At 37.3% G+C, this 19,086-nt stretch overlaps 1 protein-coding gene across 1 annotated transcript in view; it reads left to right on the forward strand.

Moving 5' to 3' along the window:
• LOC117316398 overlaps positions 1–11,186 on the forward strand; it is a 14,112-nt gene extending 2,926 nt beyond the window's left edge. The window contains 3 exon segments of the mRNA XM_033870944.1: positions 5,966–6,245; positions 7,012–8,465; positions 8,467–11,186. Coding sequence (XP_033726835.1) covers positions 7,254–8,465; positions 8,467–9,927 — 2,673 coding nt within the window. The 5' untranslated portion in view covers positions 5,966–6,245; positions 7,012–7,253 and the 3' untranslated portion in view covers positions 9,928–11,186.
• The last annotated feature ends 7,900 nt before the right edge of the window (positions 11,187–19,086 follow it).

Genomic DNA, 19,086 nt, shown 5'->3' on the forward strand with positions numbered 1-19,086 from the left:
GTCTGCTTACCTGTCTGCTGAATATCGGACGCCTTGTCGGTTGCTACCTCACCTGCCTCATCATCACTATGATCACTTGTCTCTCGCTCATTTATCTTACCCTTAACTAAATCTAGGACATCATCAGGATGACAAACTATCTTTGGAAACTGAACATCGTCAGGATCTAACTGAGCGCTCTTATGTATAGCCTTAAGTCTGTAAGATCCTACTCCTATCAACCCCCTCTTAATCTCGTTGCTATAGTAATTCTGGAGATAATAAAATGATAGAACTGCGGTATCTAACGAAACTTCTTTCCAGTTATTTAAAGATTTGATTAAACTATTTGTTCCTTCAACAATATTATTTGTAATACCTGTATACTTGTTTCCTATACCAAGCTCCGCTAGTACCCACCAACCTGCATATTTCACTATATCTCCCTTAACACTAGAATTGAAATAATCTACAAAAGGTTCACTCCATTTCTCAGACACCTTATCTAACAACAACAAAAACTCACTTTCACTATCACATCTCAAAAGCTGTAGAACGTCCTCCATATAAATAGAAATGTCACTACTACCCCTATGCTGGTTCAGCCAAAATCTGATGTCTCTACGTACATGGTTCCAACAAAAAACTAATTTGATATTTGGAAAAACGTCTTCTATGGCATTTTTTATGGCTAATTCCCTGTCTACAACAATGACATGACTACCCTTCGATAAATTAGGAATAAGAGACTTGATACACCGCCAAAAAAATTCGTGAATCCTAGTAGATTTCTTATCATGAATGAAAAAAGCTACAGGAATGGTTTTATTATTTTGAAATAAAACATGTCTAAATACTAAAGCTGAAACATAAAAATCTCCTACTTGAAAGGTTGTGTCATACGACATGTACAACTTCTCGTCAGATTCAACTTGTAATAATAAATTTAACTCGCTCAATAATTCCTGAACACCTAAAACACACCTAAGATCTGGACCTATAGCAAAATCATGAATATAACCATCTAAGTGATACATAAGTTCTAAAGTACTGTACAACTCATCATGGCTAAGACGTTTCTCATTCCTTGCTAGCCTTAACTGATACCTAACTTGAGAAGGGGACCTAAGATTAGCCCTACCCTGTAAGCTACCCTTAACTTGTTGCTCTGTTTGATTCCTCTTAAACACCGATGACGGATTGCTATCACTAGAACTAACTGATTTAACCTGCTTTAAAACAGATGGAAAAGTCCTCCTATAATCGTTCCCATCTGTGCCATTCCCGTGGCGTTAGGTGTGTTTGGATAATCTCACAATCACTGATTAATTAAGGTTATACAAACAACTGAACACAAATCTAATGAATTTAATGAGTACATAATATACAATTATGTGAATTAAACACAGTTCAGCAAATTAAATCAATGTCTATATTCCACTGATCATTTTGTATACTTCAATTAAAGATTGATATGCTTGTATTTGTATAGATACCAGATTGCACTTGGTGCATAACTATATATAAATATTCGTAGTATACACAATATTAATTTTTTTTTTCTCGCTTTTTCACTTTTGTAATTTTCGCGAAATCTTTCACTAACATCACAAAAACATCGTCCGATATAATTGATTACTAATGTATCTAGACTAAAAGTCATGTATAAATATCTGGTATTACACAATACACGCTACTCATAAACCAGTAGTCCTAGCACGGTGGATCGGGAGTAGTCTGCCCTTGGTACGGGACCGGGCGTAAACAAAAACCCCCGTGATCATCGCCGCGATCTCAAAAAAGGCAAGATTTGAAATGAAATAAGTAGTATTTGTAATCAAAACTTATATTTGTATCAACAACTAGGTTTACTTGAAGTATGGAATCGAAAATATCATAAAAATAAACCCTTGTTTACGAATAAACAGCCAAAAACCGTAATTTTTCACGGTTGAGTGCGGCGTACACAAAATCACACCCTGAAAAATGTAAATCGACGATTACTAAAGTTGTAGGTATTATTTCCATTTCATTTTAAATGTCAGATTTTGGAAATATAAATCTGGATTTACAAGAAAAACATGAGATTTATTCATTAAGTCGTTGTTGAGAAAAAAAATAACATCAATATTCCTGGTACGGGGATCGGGTCCGGGACCGGGTGCGGCGTACACGAAATCACGGGGACCATTTTTATATGATTAGTTTATCAGTTTAATACATGTATAATATTAACACTATTTAATACCAAGTTTAAAAGTGATTTTGTTTTATTCATTATATTAATTATAACTCGACTTTCAACTGAAATAAAAAATAACACATTTGTATTGTTATTTTCTCATATCTTAATTTTTGGAAGGACCACCTGAAACTGAGAAGGACCACCTGAAAAAAAATCTGATGGTCCTGCTGGCCACCTGATAAAATAAGCTAGTATCAAACACTGGTAACGTTACTACTCCAACAATGTTAGAGGTTTTACACGGCGAGATACTTTTGACAGAAGTGCTTTTTGAAAAAAACAACAACACGTATTTACCTTCAATATTTGGTCAGGTGCCCCTTGGAACGTATACATGCCATTACTCTCCTGGGAATCGAATTAAATAAAGATTGCACATATTCCGAGGATAAATTCTGCCATACGGCGAGTATAGATCGGAACAACTGATCAGGAGTGTTGATTTTGGCGGCCTGTTTTTGCAGTTCCATTTTGATTTTGAGCCAAATATTCTCAAAAATATTGATGTCCGTTGATTGAGCTGGTCATACGTACCATGCCTCGGATACCGTTTTTATGTTTCCATCTTTCCACTATATGGGCTCTATGGACGGGGGCATTGTCATCTTGAAACATATATCTTTGGTTAGCAAAATGACGGGCTAAAACTGGCCATAAACGTTCATAAAACATGTCAATATAGTTTTGAGCATTTATATTTCCTTGTACATGACACAAAGTTCCAGGTCCAAACCAACTGATGCACCCCCACACCATAACAGAAATCGTCCGTCCCCTTCCGACACTCAAGCACTCAGGACGGTACGCTTCATTTGCCAATCTCCACACGTAAACCCGGTTGTTTTGTCCAATCACCACCTGGGATTCATCACTGAATTTAACATATTTCCATTGTTCATTTACAGTCCATCGCCGTTTTTCTAAACACCCCATGTCAGTCGCTTCTTTCAGTTGACCTCTTTTAAGACCATGCGTTTCCGCACAACATGACGGAAAATCTAATTTTTATGAAGAGTACTTTGAACAGTTCTCTTACTCACATTTTCTGGAGCCTTTCCAATGTTATGTTAAATTGAAGGGTAACATATCTTTTAAAACTTTTTTACTGTTATTTTTTACCACCCGCAAAAGTCGTAATTCTCCACGTGTGGAAAGTTTTTTGGTCTTCCCAATCGGCAAGCATTTTCTTTTAAATTCTTTAAAATTGACCTGCATGTAGACTCGGGTATACCTAACAATCTGGCAATTTCAATTACTCGGATGTCCTTCGCATTTTAAATCCACAATGACTTGTGTTTTGTCAGGAGTCAACTCGGCTGACTTCCGACCCATGTTTATTTAGTCTGATGACAGCTGTGTGATGACACGCAGACGACAGAAACTGACGTCATGGCACGCACCATTCTTCCATGATAACACAGGTGTTCATAAAATTTACATAAATCTCGGATTGATAAAGAACGATCTAAAAACGCAACGGCGATAGCGCCACATTGAACAACGTCGCAACCGTTTCCTCGAATACTTTTGGCATGGTGCTGTATGTATATTATTATTTCTATGGTTTGTAATCTCACTTCTGATTAGGGCCTAGTCCTCGGTCAATATTATCTTTTCTTGGGTTGATAAATCCAGGTATCAATCTCACCCAAAAGGCCGCGGTGGCCGAGTGGTTAAGGTGTCCCGACACTTTAACGCTAGCCCTCCACCTCTGGGTTGCGAGTTCGAAACCTACGTGGGGCAGTTGCCAGGTACTGACCGTAGGCCGGTGGTTTTTCTCCGGGTACTCCGGCTTTCCTCCACCTCCAAACCTGACACGTCCTTAAATGACCCTGGCTGTTAATAGGACGTTAAACAAAAACAAACCAAAATCTCACCCAAAGGCTATAATTGTATAATGTTTATTGATATATCATGTGTACATATTATGATATTATATGTTTTCGAGTCCAGAGTAGATCTAGAGGATTTAGTAATCCTGGTCTGGAAAATAAACTTTATTGATATGGATTACTGTATATATTTATGTGATAGAACGTCAAACTCCTGTGATTTTACTGTAATCAGAGACGTATATACCTGATATACAAGTCTCTGCTGTAATGTAGTCGTGATCACCTGTATTGGAACCAAAAGCAGCTCTAGATCTGTCTGATATAGATTTCCTACCACAATGACATTGTGACTGTGTTAATAGCAGAACTTTAAAAAGCGAAAAAAGTTGATTATCAATGCTTGAATAGCAATGGAGAGAAGTTGGCTGTATCAAATGAAAAATACTGTCAAAACTTTTCTTAATCAATACTGTTGAAACTTCCTTTGATTAATCATACACTATATAAGGCCTGTTATAGCTTCATGTATAGAAAAGGGTTAAAACAAATATTACTATTTCTTAAGCAAAAATAAAAGTCAAGAAGTCTTTCTTTTGTATATGCCCTTCTATATAATCAACTCTTGATAATTAAAATTATCTTAATGAAGGAATCCTCAATGTGTTTATACGATTGGATCAGCTGATTTATCCAATGAGTCCTAATTATAAGCTGTGACATGTTTTGATCTACACCATCCATACCTGTGCAGGAACTGGGAAAGTTAATTTATTTATCAGGTTTTACGTCCGCTATTACGGCCTTTCAGCCTTTCAGCTACGAGAAAAGATAGGAAAACGAGTAGAATGGGTATAGTATGTAGTAAAAGGAGAGAGTTGGAAGGAAGAGAGAGGGGTTGTTTAAACTGCTTTAATCATGGATATTTTTGGAGACGACTCCCAAGTGCGAATGAGTCGTAACCTATATATAGCTAGCACTGTTTAGTAGAAGCTACACGTAATAGTAACTGGGAAAGAATATGTTTGTAAAAGGCGACTAATTGTGGGGCTCCCTGCTGGAGATGGAAGAGGGGGAGGGGGCGGGGGGATTCTGTTTATGTCTGAGTCACTAAATATATATATAAACTGTCATCTGCATCTGTCCATCATCATTAGGGTAGGCCAGCCTTACACCAATCTTTTAATATCCTGACAAAGCTGCACCAAGGTCTCATATTTCCTGCAAAGTCAAAGTCTACCTTTCATCACGGCCTGATTTAAATTTCTGTCAGGCATAATGTAATGCATAAATGTCTATGCTTTCACTAGCATGGTTGGCATGATCATGCTATGATGGTGTCAAACGTATCTATCTGTACAGTTCCTCTAAGACTTGTGCAGAGCTACAGCATGCAGGTTTGCATGCCTTATCCTCTTAGATCTTTCTTCCATTGTTTTAACATAGCAACTTCTCACCTACTTCACAGGGTGGTCCTGTGCGGTATCTATAGGGATGGGATGACACACGCTATCATTATGATGTCACTCACAATAGCGAATTTCCCGAAATGTTGTCATTTTATGTAGCAGTTAAAACCCCACGGATATATATTTATTGTAGATTTGAGGAGTTAAAACCACTTTATACCTCCAGGTGCGCTGTTTTCCCACAGAAGGCTACCCCAATACTGCAACAGGTTACACAACCAAACAAAGTGGCCGTTCTTGGATATTTATTTTGCCACGTCTAGCTCAGGCACTAGTAGACAAGAAATGTGATGTCTGACTCATACTTCCAGCCTCATGCACTTCCCACCTGCAGCCCTAGGCCTGTGACCCAGAAACAGAGTAATGTCCCTTGTCCTTTTGTCTCATTTACTTTTTAACAAGTGCATATATTTATCTAAAAATTCATTTTTATTTTGCAGTGTGTTCTCTCTTGCTGTTGTCAAAGGACCTGTCCTCATCAGTCCACTCTGGATTTGGGAGCCTGAACTGTATTTCTCCACTTGTTGATGCCTCAATGAAATGAGTCTTTGGGACATCAGATTTTTTCGCTGGTAGTAAAAGTAGATAGCTAGGCCCTCTCCAAAGTCTGCCATATTATGGAGTGAAGGATCTCTGTGGCTATTGGTCTCTGTCATACTGAATGGCTATTCCAAAGCAGTTCCCAAGGCTGCCATCACTGCGACAAAAACTGGACCGTGGGTTTGTACATTCATAATCTTAGTGTTACATGTAATATGAACAATCAACTTAATGTCTAATATCGACAAATTCAAATTCTACACTGTACATGTTTCTTGTCAATAAGAAAGATCAAGACTTAACATACTTGTACATTATTTTCTTACTCTCACATTTAAACTAATTAACAGATGGTGTAATAATTAGAATACATGTACCAGATAACTTCAGTGTTTATATTTCAATGACTGTGTAATATAATCATTCTACTCCAAGAGCACTTTTTGTTCTTCAATCACCCAGGCCAATGCAAAAACAAAACTGGGTCAACTCCTAGCTAGTCATAGAGAATACATGGCCAGTGTCTTAAAATATAAGCTGTATTTTGGCGAGGGTAAAGAAAGACAAAAGTGGCGAGCCTTGGCTTATATACAGCTTATATTTTAAGACACTGACCATGTATTCTATTTATCCTGCAACAGTCATAAAAATAATCATCAAAAATAATCATTTTTAAGTGAAACGGTGTCAAAAATGATTTTTGACGCACGTGCTAGGATTCCAAAATACAGCTGTTTTCCGTCACTGCCGTATACAGCAAAAATATATACGGTGGGTGTATTCCGTCAATGCGGTGGCAGTTGCAGGATAAAAGTCGGTATGCACCAAAACCACAGGCAACACCCCTATTTTAGTTACACTATATAAAGACTAAGGTGTGATTACATAAGACCTATGATGTTTAGTGGTCAGTCGGGAACTTAATAAATGTATTTTTTCCTTGCAGGTTATCTACTGGTGTATCATGAAGTTAATTACTTCTACTTCTACTAGGATCTAGGTATTCTGAACCTCTATTGCCATCACCACCAACAAACAAACCCAAATGATTAGATTGGAAGAAAGTTTTCATTTCCAACCCAAGATGCAGGAATTCGAAACAGTCAAGTTTTATAGCCTTGTAGGCAAGTTTGATAGACAGGTGCTTATCCTGACAATTCAGACCTGAACAAATACAGACATTGAAAAATGGCTGATGATAGAAAATCTCAAGCAGGATTCTTTTCTCTCTGTCTCAATACCGCTCGTAATCCAAGCACTAAACATCTGGACTACCGCATAGCTGTCGCAGAAAAACTCCTTAAAGATTTTTCATCCCTTCACATGTCAAAAAATGCTATCCTTAATCTTAAAGGAATTTTCATGTTTTATAGAAGAGATCAGCTGAAAACTGCTATTGCATGCTTTCAAAAGGTACTAGAGACAAGTGATAAAAACAAGAATGCCATTGCTCACCTTATTTCGGTTTATCAACGTCTACACATTAACAGCAAAGCCAAATGGTATAAAGAAATGCAGGAACGGTTTGAGGAACAACGGAAAAAACGTGGAGCCCTCAGTGACAAATGTGAATATTCTGTTGGAGGAAAAAGTGGAGAGGACAACTTTGAAATTCTGTTTGAATATTATGATGCTGAAGCTCTTGCTGAGCAGGGAATTGCATTTTTCCATGATTGCTATACAGAGGAAGATGAATGGAATCGATCGTATAGATCATTGAAGTTATTTGTTGACAGCCTGGAGCTGATTAAAAATGTCAAAATTCATAGACTTGGACAGGAGACTCTCAAGGAGGTGGAACATTTGGAGCTTGAGGTTAAATATTGGCTTGGCCAGTGTTATCAGAAAGTTCATCAAGGAGTTTGCCGAAGAGATTATGCTGTTAAACAGCCTTGTTGCAAAGATTCATACCGTGAGGGAATACAGTGTTTAAGGGACATAACAAGGTCTGAGTTGGCGGTAGAAGATTTGAAAGCTTGGGCATGGGCATATCTTGGTGTATTTTTCTTTAAAAAGCCAAAAGATCAAGGAAATATTGATCAATATATCCATGATCAGGGTCTGAAGGAAGAGTTTAATGATCCTAAAATTTGCTTTGAAAGAGCACTTCAATTGGAAACTCAGGACTGCCGTTCAACAGAAACTAGAATAAGATATGCAACATACTTGCGAACATTGAAGGATCCAATGAAACTTGAAGAAGCAATTAGATTTTTAAATGATGCTTGGGAATTATGCAAAACAGATGGGAATTGGTTTGCCAAGACAATGTTGGCACAGGTCAGTATGAATATGTACAATCTTCTTAAAACCAAAGCAGCTGCATCAAAGGTAGACCCTGAACAGGAATCTGAAAGGAAATCTTGTGCTGAGTTCCTGGACAACTGCCATAAAATTTGGTGAAGAAGCACTCGTGATGAACACTACTGCTATGGATTTGGCAAATGTAGCAGAAGCATATTATTTAAGAGGACTAAAAAGTGATGGAACTATTGATGCAGATTCAGACGATGCTATGAATGCAGCTGAATATTTCTGGCAGGCTGTGCAATGTCTGGGTACGGAGAAAAAACCAGAGATACACAAGAAACATGGGGTATTTCTCAAAGCCATGGGCGAGGACAGGCAAGCTATCGAATGCTTCAAACGAGGCATGGAAGTCGATATTCCAAACAGGCCTCCAGACAATTTTGACCAATTATTCAACACTTTTCTTCAAATGTACAGCAAAGAGAGGAAAGATGATAAAGTGGAACAGGACACCGATGATGATCATCAGAGGTCAACTGGTCAAACAGACCAAGAAGTCCTTTCTGGGAATAGAAGCAACAATCGAACCCCTGGAGAGGAGGAATCTCCCAAAGACACAGCTGATGGAAATGAGCCATTACAAAATGTATCATCTTCGGAGTCAGGAATTATGAATGACCTTGAACTTGATGGCTCAGTTTCGACTAAGTTAACAACAGAACCGTTGGATATTACATCAAACACCAACAAAGAGTCTAAACAACCACAGAAGACCTGGTCATACAAACAGAATATGGTCCTGTATGAGATGGCGTATTGGTATCAATATGCCACAAGGCACTACAGACCCAATGCTCTAACTAAATATACTAAGAAATACGTGAAGGAATTTCAGGAGGAAATGTCAATGATGCATGCATATTTGGAACTAGAAACTAATAAAGAAAACAGGAATGCTGGACCATTAAGTGTACTTGAAGATGTCGTAAGAAGTGGAGAAAGTTTAGAAAGCGAGATCCAGGAGGCCTACAGAGAGAAAGTTAAACATGCAAAACAACTATTAACACGTAAGATGAAAGAAGAGGAGGAGAAGACCGAGCAACAAGCCTCACATTGCACTCAGTGCTCTCGTCCCTACTCAGAGCCTTTTGCACGTCAAAACTCTGTTATCCCCGAGTTGGTCCTTCAACCCCGAAACACATATTATAAGTACGACTTTTATGTGATATTCAATTGTTCCGAGAGAGATTGGGTCTACTACTCCTTACTGCAGAAACTGGAGAAGTCTTACAGGTTTAAGGGCGCCATACCAGAACGAGATTACCGACTTGGACATAGCAATTTTGCTGAGATGGAGCGATGCATAAAAGAAAGTCTTAAAGTTTTGATTATTCTCTCAAGCAACATCAGTGTTCGGGAAGAAACAAAAAGCATGTATGAAATAAACTTTGCGCTCACGCTTCATCAGGACTTAGCCCGTGGTCATTACATCATTCCTGTTCTTAAGGACGACAACTGTTTGCCACCAAGGCAGCTAGATACTCTAACTTGTGTGAATGCTGTCCAATCAAACGCATGGGAAAAGATCGTCTTAGCACTGGAGTGCAAATAAACACTCGAAAGGAAAACAAAACAATTTCAAGAAATTTCTGTGATATGTAACATTGTGAGGACGCCTGGCCAACATATGCATACTGTGATTATAAACGTGTCGGTAAACATAGACACATTGTGATGACGCGTTACCTACATAGACACATTGTGATGACGCGTTACCTACATAGACATATTGTGATGACGCGTTACCTACATAGACACATTGTGATGACGCGTTACCTACATAGACACATTATGATGACGCGTTACCTATATAGACATATTGTGATGACGCGTTACCAACATAGACACTTTGTGATGACGCGTTACCTACATAGACATTTTGTGATGACGCCTTACCTACATAGACACATTGTGATGACGCGTTACCAACATAGACACTTTGTGATGACGCCTTACCTATATAGACATATTATGATGACGCGTTACCTACATAGACACTTTGTGATCACGCGTTACCTACATAGACATATTGTGATGACGCGTTACCTACATAGACACTTTGTGATCACGCGTTACCTACATAGACACATTGTGATGACGCCTTACCTACATAGACACATTGTGATGACGCCTTACCTACATAGACACTTTGTGATCACGCGTTACCTACATAGACATATTGTGATGACGCGTTACCTACATAGACATATTGTGATCACGCGTTACCTACATAGACACATTGTGATGACGCCTTACCTACATAGACATATTGTGATGACGCCTTACCTACATAGACACATTGTGATCACGTGTTACCTACATAGACATATTGTGATGACGCCTTACCTACATAGACATATTGTGATGACGCGTTACCTACATAGACATATTATGCTGACACATCACCGAAGATAAACACATTGTGATGACGTAGACACATTGCTGTGATGCGTTTGTGAACATGGACACCTTTCAATGACACGTCAGCTAGTGATGATGTCACAAACTCAGAAAATTTCATAATGTGTTTTTACATGTAAGGCTGTATTGTATTGATGATGCATAATGTCCGTGGTCCAATTAGGTATGCGAGAAGACTTTTTCATTGAGCTTGTTTTGATGGTGAAATGTAATTTGTACATTTATTTTGAAGTATTTACAGTAATATTTTTAGATCAGTTTGGCTCATTATTTGTGTCCTGTGACAAAGTCATTTTCATTATTTTGACTCATATATGTGCAAATCATTTGGCATCAATTTTGCAGTGAAGAACATTTCAAAGTGGTCTACAAAAACAGTAATGGTGACAAGTCAAACTGTAACTGCCTCATCATTTCATTGTCCCGAACTATATACACGTTCAATCGTATTTAGTTATGTGTCGATCGATTCCCCTTTATGGCCCCAGGTTTCACTTTGAAACGAGGCCACACTCAGCACTTCCGGAAAAATGTGCCGGGAAAATTTGTTATAGACGCAAATATTGACTTGACGGGACCACGAAATCACTTCGTATCAAAAGATAATTCGTGATATGCGAATTCGTTATACGTTGCAAAAAATAGTATAAGTAAAGAGGAGCCAAAACCGGGGATTTGAATTTACTTCGTATCAAGCAGAAATTTGTATCAAGCAGGTTCGTCTTAAGAAAGTTTTACTATATATTGCTAGTGACTATTGTGTTACTGCTACAGCAAGCTTTAATTTACTCTTTTAAAAAAACATGTATAAGTATTTTAATGCATTGTACAGCAAGCTTTACTCTTTTAAGAAACATGTATTAGTATTTTAATGCATTGTGAGATGGACTGCTTTATATAAAGTATTAGTAGTGATGGGTATGAACCTTTTGCCCCAAATTAAAGTCACTATGTCTAATGCCATATCATGTTCTTGCTATATGGCTTATTATGCCATACTATGTTTTTGCTATTGCATATTATTTCTCCCCTTTGAATGAAGGGATATTGTATTAACCTGGTTCTGACCTGACCTCAAGGTCAAACAAGTGCTGACTTTTCAGCAATTTCTTGTCCAGGTCAAACTTTCTACACTTCTGAAGACATGTTAATGAAAATTGTAGCCTATAGTTGCATCCTCTATATGAACGGTAATAATGTAGTGCAGTGCTCTAGGTCACTATGACCTTAACCTCAAGGTCAAATATTAGTGCTCATTTCTCCTATAATTCTTTTTCAGGCAATAACTACAAAGACATATGCATCTTAATGAAAATTGCTGTATACCTTAATCACCCACTGAAACAGTGCAGTGCATTTTCATTGGATCACTGTGACCTTGCATGACCTCAGAATCAAAGGTTAAGTAAGTTTCATTTAAGATTGACCTACAATTCCAATTTATTGTCCTATTAACAGCCAGGGTCATTTAAGGACGTGCCAGGTTTTGGAGGTGGAGGAAAGCCGGAGTACCCGGAGAAAAACCACCGGCCTACAGTCAGTACCTGGCAACTGCCCCACGTAGGTTTCGAATTCGCAACCCTGAGGTGGAGGGCTAGTGATCAAGTGTCAGGTCAACTTAAAATGTATCAACTATACCTTTTAGATGTTCATTTTAGATTTTCATAAATGCCAAGCTCGTTTTAAAATTGAGAAAAGATCAAATAATAATTAAGGTCCTCCGACATAATTTAACCCTTGAGGGTTTATACTGTAGCAGGCCGGGTTGTTATTGTTAATACTGTACATAGTTGTATGGTCGCCTTCTAGCTTCAGGCTAGGCGGAATTTCCCTTTAGCTCAGTCGGTAGAGCAGCGAACCAGTAAGCCGAGGGTCGCGGGTTCGATCCCTACTGGCTGCACACTACTACATGTACTTCTTGAACTTTTACAATACCATTTCCACAGTATCAAAATCATGAAATGTCTTCTAACTGCTGGTAAGTATGTATGAGAAAAGATAAAGCATTGTATTTTGTGCAATGTACAAATCTGTATTGCTGCCCAAAAGTGCAGTGTATGTACATTGTACACCGGTATGAAAGTGTATTTTGTACACAGGTGTGAGATTGTAAACAAACCAATAGGTCTTTTCGGCCACACCATAATCCTACTTACACAGAGGTGAAAGTGTACAAGATTGTAATCAAACCATGAGGTCTTTTCGGCCACACCATAATCTTGTGTAAACAGAAGTGTGAAAGTGTACGAGATTGTAATCAAACCAAGAGGTCTTTTAGGTAGAGATTTGAATTGAGTAAATTTTAACACGGTCGTGAGGTTGTACCTCTTCCCATCAGTTATAGTTTCTCCGAGATACATTGAATTGTAGTTATAGACATATAATTAATTTTTCTTTGTTTTCTTGGTAAATACTCAAATGTGATTGGTCGAAAAATTCTTTTCATTCTTCTATATTTACATTTACACTGCAGCCCCACTATATAACTTTACCAAGCTCAATTGGAAGTTATGAGTCCATAACTTCCAAATCTTTATTATGACGTCATTATTATAGTGACGGCGATAACGAAAAATGGCTGTTGAAAAGGCTGTTAAATTCCGTCTTTGACGATAATAATATGTTTATTCATTATCAGAGTAAAATTCCTGGATATAGTCTTTCAAATTCGTTGTCAAATGTAAATGTAAGCATGGCTGATGAATGCCAATTGGACAAAGGCAAATTCAACATGAAGCGCTAGCGCGCTTCATTAAATTTGCCTTTGTCCAGTTGGCATTCATCAGCCCATAACTTCCAAATGAAAGCAGTTCAATGCTTAAATGAAAGAAATTCCGAGAATAGCGCGGAAAATGTGTTGTCACAATACGACAATTGATGTTGTGTATTGATTTGATCAAAAGAATCCCATTTAAAACCAGTAAAATTGTACATAACATATGTTTTAAATTAGAAAATCATTGAAAATGTCATTTTTACCGAATTTTAATCTAGCCCCCAAAGCGTCTGAAAATGTGCACTAGGGGAGGTCCAAATACATGTAGACTGTAACTACATTTTCATAATTCTCAAGTTCCTGTGGTAATGCTGTGTAAGTTGGAAAAGGTTGACTTATTCGGTATATACGTGTACAATGTATTACAGTGCATTTAAGATCTGGAACCATGGGATATCTATATGTCACAAATAAATATGTATTATAAGTGGTTATGTTCCCAGTTATGTGTATATGAATAGCATTATAAATTTATTTATATGTTGATGTGCATGTATGTACATAAGGAGGTAATTTGCATATGAATAGATTGTCACTTGTCAGAAAATGCCACAATTGGTGGTTAATATTACAAGATGGTGATATTTGTACAGGTTGAGATGTACTAACTGATACTTTAAATAAAAGTCTATTAATAAATCGTTCGTACCTGCTTGTCCCTGCTGGGGTATTTGTTCTGGCCCAATTTTGGTGACTATATATAGATGCTGGACAGAACCATTATAAACGGACCTTACAATGAACCTTTTTATGAACAGTTAATAAACAAATGCTATAAAAGGAAACTCCATAAAGGTTCTATATGACATTAGTGCATGCTTGTTTCAGCTGTTTTTCACTTGCATCTGATACACAAACAAAATACAATATCGTTCGAAAACACACCATAAAAGAAAAACTATAACAGGTGTAACAAAAAAGAGGGAAAATGCAACGACCAGAGACTCGAACCCGGGACTTCTGACTCTCGACAGCTAGCTACTTGGCGTGCGTTTAGCATAAAAGTCCAGTTCCCTTACATTCCTCACTCCTTCAACAAATTCTATGACCATGAAGATACACACGAGACCCTACCCTTCTCTATTGGTATTGAGTTGAGTGTCAAATTAAAAGGAGAGGAAAAATCTAATTACCAGAGACTTGAACCCGCGACCTCCAAACTAATTATGTCCAGTTCCAAAGTAGTTCCGATATATAGAAGTCTTTATATATACCATGGTGGGTATTTCCGGCTCTTTTTTTTTTTATTAGACTTGGCATGCCCCTTTAATCCAACTTTGTCTTACATTTACCAATGAGATTTACACTACAGGGGTGACTGCCTTATTTTCCGAATGCCCTATTATAGTCTGAAGGCCCGGCAATTGTCCAAAGGCCAGATAGTCCGAAAATATATGTAGGTAATCTTGTAACATTCATAAACGTTAGATACATGTATGAATGGTTTCCCATTGAGTATAACGTGTGTGTCACGAGTATGACAGAATATGAATAAACGTAAAACCGAAAGTAAAAAACGTTTATGCCAAAAAGCGCGAGGATCAGAGGTATAATTAATTATCTTTGATGTCGTGTACTTGCAACGTTGCGCTTCACAAGACGGTGCCATTTTGAATGGACTGATTAACGCAATTTTAGCGCTTTCTTATAAAAAAACACTTCCATGTGAGCATTGTATAAAAAATGAATATTGCGATGCGTTGAATTACATCATGTAAGGTGTCGCATTGTCGCTTTGTCGTGTTGTCGTGTTGTCGAGCTACAGAAGCAGTTTTTAATATGATATTGTTAAAATCCGATCAGATGTATTTTGAAGCAATGGTCATCTGTATTTTAATCCGACTGAACATTAATAAAATACAGGAATAAATTGATTTTTTCTCACCGTGTCTTTATCTAAAAAGTATCCTTAGACACATTTGACTGTAATAAACTAAGTATTGTTTTTTTTTAAATAAGAATAAAATAATAATTTCAGTAACAATTTCAAGTAACGCTGACATAAAACTATTTATCAACATGTATTAATATTTACCTATTTTCCGACTAGTGGCCTTCGGACTATATTGGACCTTCTAGGATTAAAGGACATTTGGAATATATTAAAAAGGGTGTCACCTTTAAACCGTCAATTTAGTCATTTTTTGTTTACTGACATATAAACCTATGGTGGCTCGTTAGGGCCAAATATCGAATCTCATTTTTATTTTTTAAATACCATTTATTACAAACTTCATCTTCAGTTTTATTTTAATTAATTCCATCAGCGGGATTACTCACTAGTACATGTAAATGTTGTTTTATATATAGTAGCCAGAGTTTCCTCTGAACGCACGTCCCAGTGGGCAAAAGACTTCAGAATGACGTTGTTTAGACGTTGATTGATGGGTGTAAATCAAAGTTTTGTAGACGTCAGAACCCGACGTGGAATCAACGTCGAAAATTCAACGTCCATACAATTTTTTTACAACGTCCCTACAACGTCAGTACAACGTCCGTTCAACGTCTATACAACGTCCGTTCAAGGTCCATGCAACGTCTGTTCAACGTCTATACAACGTCCGTGCAACGTCCGTTCAACATCTATACAACGTCCGTTCAACGTCTATACAACGTCAGTGCCACGTCCGTGCAACGTCCGTTCAACGTCTACACATCGTCCGTTCAACATTTATACAACGTCCGTGCAACGTCTATACAACGTCCGTTCAACGTCCTTGCAACGTCTGTACAACGTTGCGCATCAGTCAGAACCAGACGTTGCATAGACGTCAGAAATGCGACCTATATCCCTATATCACATGCAATTATAGTTTTAAATTGAATAATAATAAAATAACTAATACCTAGTATAATAGGCCTTTTTAGGATCTATACTAGGTATTAGGTATTTTATCATTATTCAATTTAAAACTACAATTGCATATGCAAATATAAAACTGGATACAATTTATAATGTTACTTAATACTTGTTTCAACACAAGACGTGTAGCACAATTTGAACTTTCACTGTGGGTTTTATTCAACTTCCTCAAAAGAAAACTTTGCTACAATTAATAACGTCATATTCTTTGTTGAAACCCGTAATAAAATAAAAAGATCAAATATCATTCCAACGTTCCAATTACAATATAGCAGTTACAACGTCTATACAACGTCTGTTCAACGTCTATACAACGCCCGTACAACGTCTATACAACGTCCGTTCAACGTATATACAACGTCCGTACAACGTCTTTACAACGTCCGTTCAACGTCCATACAACGTCTGTACAACGTCCGTTCAACGTCTATACAACGTCCGTTCAACGTCCTTGCAACGTCTGTACAACGTTGCGCATCAGTCAGAACCAGACGTTGCATAGACGTCAGAAATGCGACCTATATCCCCATATCACATGCAATTATAGTTTTAAATTGAATAATAATGAAATAACTAATACCTAGTATAATAGGTCTTTATAGGATCTATACTAGGTATTAGGTATCTTATTATTATTCAATTTAAAACTACAATTGCATATGCAAATATAAAACTAGATACAAGTTATAATGTTACTTAATACTTGTTTCAACACAAGACGTGTAGCACAATTTGAACTTTCACTGTGGGTTTTATTCAACTTCCTCAAAAGAAAACTTTGCTACAATTAATAACGTCATATTCCTTGTTAAAACCCGTAATAAAATAAAAAGATCAAATATCATTCCAACGTTTCAATTACAATATAGCAGTTAAAACGTCTATACAACGTCCGTTCAACGTCTATACAACGTCCGTACAACCTTTTCCCAGTGTTGAATATAACACTGTCCTAATTTCTGATTATATCTTGAGGTCTGTGTGCTTTATAACAATCCCAGGTCTCCATACCTTTTCTTTTGTCACAAAATCTTATTGTTTGATGTTTTAATGCTTGGAAATCTGCCATTTGTATCTTAATTTTTATTGTGGAATACAGGCGTTTTGTAAGTGCCTGGATATCTGACTTTTATCATCATATCATTTCATTATTGATGTGGATCTCTATATAGCTACAGCGTTACCTCAGATGTTTGAAAGCTTAACTATGCTGTATGTATGACATGGAACTGTTTTCTTTATGGTGATGTGTTGAACATCTGCTTTAAATGTACAAGTATATGAGCAGTTCTTATAACTTATGGATGACTAATGATTTATTATATTATACATTAATTCTGACACGACTTCGGGTGGGTTATGGTTTCTGATCATTAGGATAATCAGATACCATTGTGGCGGTTTTGTATCCCCACCTTGGACCAAAGTTCGATTCATATGGTTGATTTTATGAATATCAACTTGTATTGCAAGTTTATTTCAATTGTCGTTTAACAAATAAACGGCTCATTTCAATTCAATCTATGGTTTTATTTGTTTGTCTTTGGTCAACAAGCTTGTCATGTCCGAAGTCATGTATAATAAACAATTAAAATGCAATTTTAATATCATTTATACATGCTAAGGAGTAAATTTAGATATATCTTGAAATATGTAGCGTATATTAAATGCTTAATATAGTCCCTATTAAGGGGTTTCATAACGGAGTGAGGGCGCAGGGTTATGGAGGTGAAAGGTCACGTGCAGTGATTTTACTTTGATATACCTATTACATGGTAACAGTAGCTACCCAGCCACTGAAACAGACTGCATCACTAATGGACACAAGTCAAGGTCAGTTTGTGTTTAAATCATTTTAAGATTTCTGAACAACTTTCTTCTTCCTAATGTCTGCCTTGACAATGCCTCACTTTTGGTCTTCAGTTGAGCGTTCGCCCCTGTGAGGAAGGCTTTGGGGTTTGTCCCCTGGCCGAGACATACCAGTGTCATTAAAAATGGTACTTGCTACTCCTGCTTAGCGCTCAGCATATTAGGAGTGGGACGACTGGTTCGCCCGTTGTCAGTATAATGTGACCGGATGGGGTGTCCTGCTGGGTGTCTTCGGCAGTATGCTTCAGTGAGGTAGCACTAGAAATCGGCAAAAGTTCCAGACTATCACAAGGAGACTTAACACGAACATACGGCAACCTCCCAAAACACACATACGCACTCACCACAAGCATGCATGTCGCACGCACGGGAGGCCGTCCTTAAATGACCTTAGCTGTTAATAGGACGTTAAACAAAATAAACCAAACCAAATCAAACCGTTCAACGTCTATACAACGTCCGTTCAACATATATACAACGTCCGTTCAACGTCTATACAACGTCCGTTCAACGTCCTTGCAACGTCTGTATAACGTTGCGCATCAGTCAGAACCAGACGTTGCATAGACGTCAGAAATGCGACCTATATCCCTATAGCACATGCAATTATAGTTTTAAATTGAATAATAATAAAATAACTAATACCTAGTATAATAGGTCTTTATAGGATCTATACTAGGTATTAGGTATCTTATTATTATTCAATTTAAAACTACAATTGCATATGCAAATATAAAACTGGATACAATTGATAATGTTACTTAATACTTGTTTCAACACAA

The sequence above is a fragment of the Pecten maximus genome, chromosome 18 (genome assembly GCF_902652985.1).
Source record: "Pecten maximus chromosome 18, xPecMax1.1, whole genome shotgun sequence".
In the NCBI taxonomy this organism is placed as follows: domain Eukaryota; kingdom Metazoa; phylum Mollusca; class Bivalvia; order Pectinida; family Pectinidae; genus Pecten; species Pecten maximus.